The sequence below is a fragment of the Saccostrea cucullata genome, unplaced genomic scaffold (assembly GCF_032062105.1).
Source record: "Saccostrea cucullata isolate Sc308-1 unplaced genomic scaffold, CSIRO_AGI_Scuc_v1 ctg5596, whole genome shotgun sequence".
Classification (NCBI taxonomy): Eukaryota; Metazoa; Mollusca; class Bivalvia; order Ostreida; family Ostreidae; genus Saccostrea; species Saccostrea cuccullata.
Genome location: NW_026931069.1, coordinates 37,770 through 45,505, shown reverse-complemented (window position 1 = coordinate 45,505; position 7,736 = coordinate 37,770). Strand labels below are relative to the sequence as shown.

The 7,736-nt window shown below is 33.8% G+C and overlaps 2 protein-coding genes across 3 annotated transcripts; one reads left to right on the top strand and one right to left on the bottom strand.

Moving 5' to 3' along the window:
• Window positions 1-328: 328 nt before the first annotated feature.
• On the bottom strand, window positions 329-3,018 carry LOC134231266 (uncharacterized). 2 transcript variants are annotated; one of them, XM_062713200.1, is made up of 6 exons: window positions 2,959-3,018; window positions 2,588-2,725; window positions 1,629-1,784; window positions 1,154-1,399; window positions 902-1,065; window positions 329-508 (listed from the first exon to the last, which is right to left on the bottom strand). In XM_062713200.1, exons 1-6 carry the CDS (start codon window positions 2,990-2,992, stop codon window positions 329-331), a joined length of 918 nt encoding a protein of 305 aa, XP_062569184.1. In that variant the 5' UTR covers window positions 2,993-3,018. The 2 variants fall into 2 exon arrangements, with proteins under 2 accessions (XP_062569184.1, XP_062569185.1); XM_062713201.1 differs by having other exon boundaries at window positions 388-488.
• Window positions 3,019-3,287: 269 nt separating this feature from the next.
• LOC134231265 (uncharacterized) lies at window positions 3,288-6,670 on the top strand. Its single transcript, XM_062713199.1, has 5 exons — window positions 3,288-3,525; window positions 4,274-4,369; window positions 5,083-5,151; window positions 5,357-5,494; window positions 6,399-6,670. Exons 1-5 carry the CDS (start codon window positions 3,417-3,419, stop codon window positions 6,668-6,670), a joined length of 684 nt encoding a protein of 227 aa, XP_062569183.1. The 5' UTR covers window positions 3,288-3,416.
• The last annotated feature ends 1,066 nt before the right edge of the window (window positions 6,671-7,736 follow it).

Below are 7,736 nucleotides of genomic sequence, written 5' to 3'. Positions count from 1 at the left end.
TTGGGAAATTTTTTTTCAATCCCCCTTTTAAAAAAAACATTCATTTTAATATTTTTATTCCACCCACAGAATTGCCAGAATAGAATAAATTTACCTTTCTGAAATTCATGATTATTTCCTTTAAAATTTCCCATCTTCCTATTTTATGATGTATTTCTAATCTATTATCAGATTATGAAATTCAAAAAAATTATGAATTTCATATATAGCAAATTAATGCATGAACTTCAAACAGTATATCTTATCATCTGTTTTGTTCATTATGAAGCTTATTTAAATCATAAATCAATCTGGATTCTCACATATACATTAATTTTACATGTAATATTTACCAGTGCTCAAAGTCTAGAGTTGAGAGGAGAGAGAAAAGTTGTAAGGGAGACGCCACCAGCCCTCCATACGAACCAGTCCCCTTCATGTGGTACCCCCCGTACTGCATGCTCCATATCTCACCGTGATGTGGCATAATACTAGGATGTAACCTATCACTGTTTTCAAAATATGTGACCTGAATAAAAATGTTCAATGCAGTGATCTCCTCAATATTTTATAAAGTTTTGAAAAAGAAGCATTAAAAATCTTTAACAGAGATGGGTGTAAGCTGGATCATTTCTCATTCTGTTCTCTTCTATTCAGCTTATTAAAATATCATATCCTTTGTCCTTGCTATCCTCTTGGAATACCACTAAAAAGATTCAGTGTTTTATTATGGTGTTAATGTGTTTAGACGGAGGGGGTAACTTTACTGCTAAGATCAAATCTTTTATAACCAGGTGACTACTATGAATTTTTAAAAGTTAGTACAAATGCCTATGATATGCAGATATACAAATAGTAACTAGGAAAACTGCAAGAAGATTGTATGCTAAAAAAGATATCAGAGAAGATAAGTAAAAATTACTTCATTTGGATCTAGTCTTTGCAGCTCATCTCCCTCATAGACCCAGAAGTCATCTGCCTGGTTGATGACATCATGTATATAAACAGGAAAGGGGATCCCTGTGAGTTTCTCTAGAACTTGCCCAAGCACCAAGTAACCAAAATTAGAGTAGCCATGCCGAGTCCCTACAAAAATTTGCATCTATTAGTATAATTGATAATTCCTTAAATGCTGCTTTCTTCTCAAAGACAAAACAAGAAAGTCAAGACTAACCAGGCTTAAAATCCAGAGCTTGTTTAATCATGTACTGGATGAGATTTGTATGGTAGTTGGTGTAGAGAGCCTCAGGTGTGGTTGATTCTTTATATTCCTTGGGGCAGACAGTCTGAGGGGGCAGATACACTGGATCCACCCCTGTCTCACGATCCCAGCCCCCAGAGTGTTCTAAGAGATGCCGCACTGAAATCCTCTCCAGGCTTTTGACACTGGGTCCATCCGGGACAAAATTTGGAAGTATTCCTTAAAGTTTGTAAAATTGAAAGAGTTTTTGACACATAAAGAAAGCAAGGCTGAACATTCCTCAGATTAAATCTGCTAAAGAATTAACCATACATGTGTAAACATGATGCTTTATCAACTTTTGTTAATTTACTTAATTATCCAGGATACAATGATAGTCATGGTGAAACACATTGTAATTTTCCCTCCCTTAAGAAAGTTCAAACTGGGTATGGTTTAATTTTTTCACCTTTTCCTTTTCTGCTAAATACTTTATCTTTCAGCTGCAATTTATTTTGTTCCACTAACTGCATTATAGCCATGGCTGTGATAGTCTTAGAAATGCTGGCCATCCGGAAGTAGGATGTTGAAAGACATCTTGAACCATTCCCCGTACTGCCATAACCTAGAAGTTTACAAAAAAATTATATCAGAAAGCATGTAGTTTTAGAAATTGCATTCAGAGATGTAATCATGATTTTGCAAGTAAGTACGATTCTTAGTGATTCAAATCATTGATTTATAATAGCGAGCGCAGTGAGGCGGCGCAAAGCGCCACTCAAGTAGTGAGCTCAATACACTAACGTGTACGAACGGAGGAAATTCATGTTGAAATCTGCACAATGTTCCAAGAAACTTTTATCGTACCACGTGAAAAAATTCCAAACTCCCAATAATCCTTTGCGGTGCATAGCAACATGGTGGCTAAAACATAGCAACAACTTACTTGAAAAAAAATACAAACAACGATTTTATGCTATCTCCATGCTATGAAACTATCATTTGCGTTCTAAGTCAACAAGACTTTTTTTATTTGACATCAAAGTTTTGTCACTAACGGCTCAGGTATTTCCAATTTTTCGGAAACTTCCGAAAAGTTCGGAATCTCGATCCCGATGCCTGCATGGCTTCTTTTTTAGTGAACTGAGGATAGGCAGTGCAAGTAAAAGCTGTGTAAATGTCTTTAATGGTAAATAACTGCGCTCGCCCCAAACGGTCGCACCGTAGAACATATTAGCCATGATTGAATCCATGTAGTATGCTGTTATAAGGTACAAATACCTTAATTTACAGCTCATTGTGTTGCATAAGCAAAATCTTCATACATGTATTAAGACAGTCTATTTAATATGCCAGAAAACTGTAATGCTGGTAAAATGTACACTCTATTACATTGTACAGGTAAACTTGTTCAAATATATATTTCACCTTGTTTGTGAATAAGTCTGCCATTATAGGATAATGCTATGGCTCCTCCTGGAATTCTTTGTTCTTTCATAAACTCTGTTATCAAAGAGTCAAAATTCCACAGAGACTCATCTGCAATTTCATTAGCTTTGCACAAATCTACAGTAACAATATAAAACATATTTAGAATTAAATTCAGTTTATTTGCACACGTGCACAGGCAAACACTTTAACATGATTATTATAAGTCTGTCATTAAGAGCAAATTTTAATTAAGCATTGTGCTGGACCTGATAAGATGATAAAGGACTTAACAGTGACATGTTTTACGTGTTTTCATAAGTTATTAAATCTGTATCATCTAAGTTAAATTTCTATAAAGTATATTTTACCAAATGGAAGAAAATAATGCTCTAAATAATTCATTTCTGAAACAAACAAGGATTCTACAGCAGGATATCATTCATGGAACATAAATTTAAAATGCAAAGGACTAGAAATTTCCGGAATTTATATCTAGTTGGAGATTTATTATTGTTTATTCATATCTTTCTTTTTTGAAAATCTTCTGAATAAGTAAATGATATTTAGGAATTCATATTTCTTGGGGCGTATATAAGTTCATGGAAATGAAGCTATTTTATTCCTTCGGGAAAAAATTTTCCTCGCGTAAAACTTTTACCTTTGCAATCATTCCACGATTTCCTCACAATGCAAAGAAGAGAATGACAAACTGAACTATCATGTTTAAAACAAATTTCCAAAGCGTATCTAAGTTTTTATGCATGTGCAAAGAAATGCTGAAGGTATTTTTTTCCGTAGAAGATTGTGAACAAGATTGATCAAAGTCATGGAATCAAGCAATGCAGAATTGAACCCGACTTCCCATGTCAAAGAGCAGCATCAACAATTCACAATATACTGCCCGTCTTACAGTAACAATGTGGGGAAACCCTCAGGTAAAATAGGAAATGTACCATAAATAACTTTAAGAAGTTATTTTAGTTACGAAGAAACATTGCTATTTTAGTTGTAATGAAATTATCATGTATTAATTTTTCTGCAGATCCAGTATTCTCTATTGTCTATGGAGAAGTTGATTTTTCATCCCCCCCCCCCTCAACTTTTCTACGAAAGGACTAATTAAAAAGGCAGTTCGACTAAATAGAGAAGCAAACCAGGTCCCACTCTAATCGATGTTTTAGGCCTGATGCATAATCAATTATGTATTTTGGATTCACAGATATTGTTTTGCAATTAAAAATATCCATTCTGCTGTCCTAAAACATATCGGGGTATTTATCATGGTATTACACTTACTTGCGATTTCACGTTGAGGGGGAGTATAAAAACAAGCCATCAACTTCTCAGTACAAAATACAGATCTAGATCTGTAGCAATTGCTGGTCAGAAAAAAGGGATGGACAATCAGAGAGCTACAGTGTCACCAATAACGAAAAACTATATTGCACACAAAAAGTTGCGCTTGGCTCTGGATTAATTTCTCCAAATTCTTATTTCAATTGCAAAAAAGATTACTTTAAAACAATTGTTATATACCTTACATCTCTCTATCAAGTATACTCTCATAGTTGACATCTACTGTTCTGCAGCTAAGAACCAGTGACCCTTAAACCTAAAAGTATGACCACTATCTCCGCCAAGCTGCATAAAATAAAAGCTTGTATTCACTATTCACACTGACAGGGGTGTTGACAGAGAGCCGTAGCCATTACCAGCCTATAAAGATCAGAAAAAGCACAGTTAGAAAAGTGGAACAGGACAATACAGTTTCTATTACTGGTGGGTAGCTTTTATATAATCTTTGTATTATAGAGACTAAACTGCCAGTATCACATCACCTTCTTATGAAAAATGTTTGTGTTTTAGACATTGCTGCCTCAAAATTCTGAAACTGTTACAGTTCTTGGTTTTATTGATGTTCCACTTCTCACTAAGAATTTTTTTTTAAAATCCATAAGGCTGAGATTAATAAATTGTGTGTTTCAGGTTCCTCAACCGATGCTAAAATATATAAGTCGACCTTTAAAAATTATCTGCTAATATTTCTCTGAAAGTAAACAAATCTGGTTTCACTAATCTAGATCTCTTCAGATGTGTTTAAGAAAATGGTCATCCTCTATATATTGATCTGAAATGCTTTGACCTGGGTTTCCCTGTTAAATTTTAAACAATAACATGTTAAAATAAAATGTTTTCCCTACTTACCTACCCTAATTTTTCTCAGAAATGTGACAGTTATTCCTTATATTTACATGCTCTTGATTCCGCATATTCACTTGTTACAAGCCCGCCTAGCATGTGATTGTTTTAACTAAACCTATCAATGAACCAGTAGATTTATGTAGAAATAAAGTATTTTTACTATTCGTAATTTCATATCGGACAAAGACATTGGAAATGTAAACATCACTTACTATGTTGTAATATATTGGTTAACATGTTCTATATGTATACTATAATTACTGTTCCACCATGTTCTTTCATATTTCAAGAAGTCAAACCACTACCTGAGAATTGCCTTGAAGATTATTGTGAAAAATCAGACTACTGCTTATCACAAGGTAATACAATCAAGTGTTATACTGTATACCAATTAATATACTGTTAAGTTCCTAAATATATGCATGGAATTAATTATTGCATAATTTCGTGAGAAGCACCACACACGAAATAAAATTACTTGCCTTTTAATAAATTCCAGTTGAGAACTTACAAGCTGCTCTTTCTAGAGTTATAATGACATTTTTGCTTCCTAATGGCTTACAGAATGTGTTCAAGCTAATGAAACTACAGATGAAAATATGTCCTCATTCGATCAAGTCATCATCAACACCATGAGAGAACACAAGATCAAGGGGGGATCTGTGATCATTGGTCAGCATGGTAGAATTCTGTACAGGCAAGGTAATACCATGTATCATCAAAGAGGAATTGTTTGTACTGTATTGAAAATGTTATTATACCCCCGCTTGAAAAGCGGGAGGGTACGGTGTATATAGTAATCGTTAATTCCGTCCGTCCGTCTGTTACGCTTTGGGGTACCCATCTCTTATCCGCAACTCCTCTTATACTACTGAATGAAATTTGATGAAACTTTCACAGAATCTTTATTACATATTGCCATTGTGCACCTCCTATTTTACTTTTTGATCCGAAACATATTTTGGGTTTCCCATAGCAAAATATGGACACTGCCATTTATACACATATGGGAGGCGGGGGTATCATTTAGTGAGCCCATTGCTCACAGTACCTCTAGTTGGTTTAGAATTCGTGTCAGAAAGACATTGCATGCTTGGAGCATGATATGCTTCATTTTGATATTAAAAGAGTGGATTTAAGCTATGAGGCTAGGTTATGGCCCATTGGGACTAGGATGGGGTCACAATATGGTAACGGAAAAATTTTGTCATTGAACGAATTGGGATTTTTTTTTTTTTTTTTCCCTCTTTGGGAAGGGGACTCAGGTGAGCATTGTAGCCCATGCTGTTATTCTGTTATCTGAAATCTTATGTGCGGAATAATATATCAAAAAAGAAAAAATATGTGATTCCTACATGTAGAAGAACATGACATTCATTTATCATGATTTTACAAAAAATCAAATTTATGTTGATTTGATAATTGCCATAGGGTTAAGATTTCTGAGAAGTTTGGCCAGAAAAATGAATTCTTATAATGAAACAGAAACAATGTCAACAGACTTTTTGATATGATGTTAGAGAGCACTGCTTGATAATGGTTTTTATAACAACAGCTCAAACATTAAATGAAAAAAAAATTCCCATGTTAGTCTTCTTTATTCCAGGTTATGGTGAGGCAGCACCTGGAGTTTATGCTACGTCTTCATCAAAGTTCAGGATTGGTGACATTTCTAAAGTCATTACTGCTATGGCTGTTTTAAAGCTAGTGGACCTGGGATACCTAGAACTTTCAGATGAAGTTTTTGGAGATGAAACCAAAGGTAATTATACAAACTTTTGCTTGAAACTTCATAAACATTTTAAAATCAATCCTTTAGTTTACCATAAAAATTCAATTTATATGGTATTTTATAACACAAAACATCGTAATATGTAGGGCTGGGCAATAATATCGATATTTCAATATATTGCAATACAATGACAAAAAATATCGTATCGCAATACGATTTTGTAATATCGATATATTGGCAATATACATAGATTAAGGAATTTTGTCATTAAATATAAAAATGGACTTATAAAAGTTTGTTATTAAGCCAAACAGTAAGTCAGAAGTTGTTTTGTGGTAAAATTTCAGAGCATAACTTAAATGATATCAACAAGATTTTTTTCTGTGTTGGTTACTTATCATAGTTGTGTACATTCTGCATGTAAATTAAAGTAAATATAGTAAGAAAATGCCATTTTTATTACATTGAAAATATTGCAATACATATCGCAATACATTTAAAAATATCGCAATATATCGCAATGCTAATTCTCAGGCCAATACCCAGCCCTAGTAATATGTACTGTATAATTCAATTTAATAAAAATTCAAGCATTCAATCAATGTGGTTGCATAGACTATATTTGTAGGAGTGCACACTATCAGCATCTTAAGAAACTGGATCTGATCTTCATTTACATATTCTGCTGTAAAATCACATACTTTTGTCAGGTCAAATTTTCAAGGTATTGGGAGAAAATATGGGTTCATGGGGATTTGATTTCAAGGATGAAAACTTAGTAGTAATTCTGTACATTCACATATGAAAAATTACATTTTGTGGTGGACATAAATTCTGTGGGTCTCTTCATACCTTGAAAATAACGAAAAGTAAACCCCAGTGATATATTAAATAAGTAATTTTACAGTAATCTTTGCTCTCCAGTGTTTACAGTCATGCTTTGACATTTCTTTCCACCAAAGGCGCTAAAAAGAAAACACAGACAAATATAATACGTTTACAGTAATCTGATTAAAATCAGAACCCTGATCTGCTCCTTTATTGTTTCATTGTCACTACATGAGTTAGTGACAATAAAAAAATAAAGGAGCAGTTTTGGATCTGATTTTTAGCTTTCCAGCCAAAGGCTCAAAAAGCTAATGCTATGGCCATTTGTCCGGTGTGCGGTGTGCATAAACTTTTTAGAATATGGGCCATAACTCAAGAACCCCT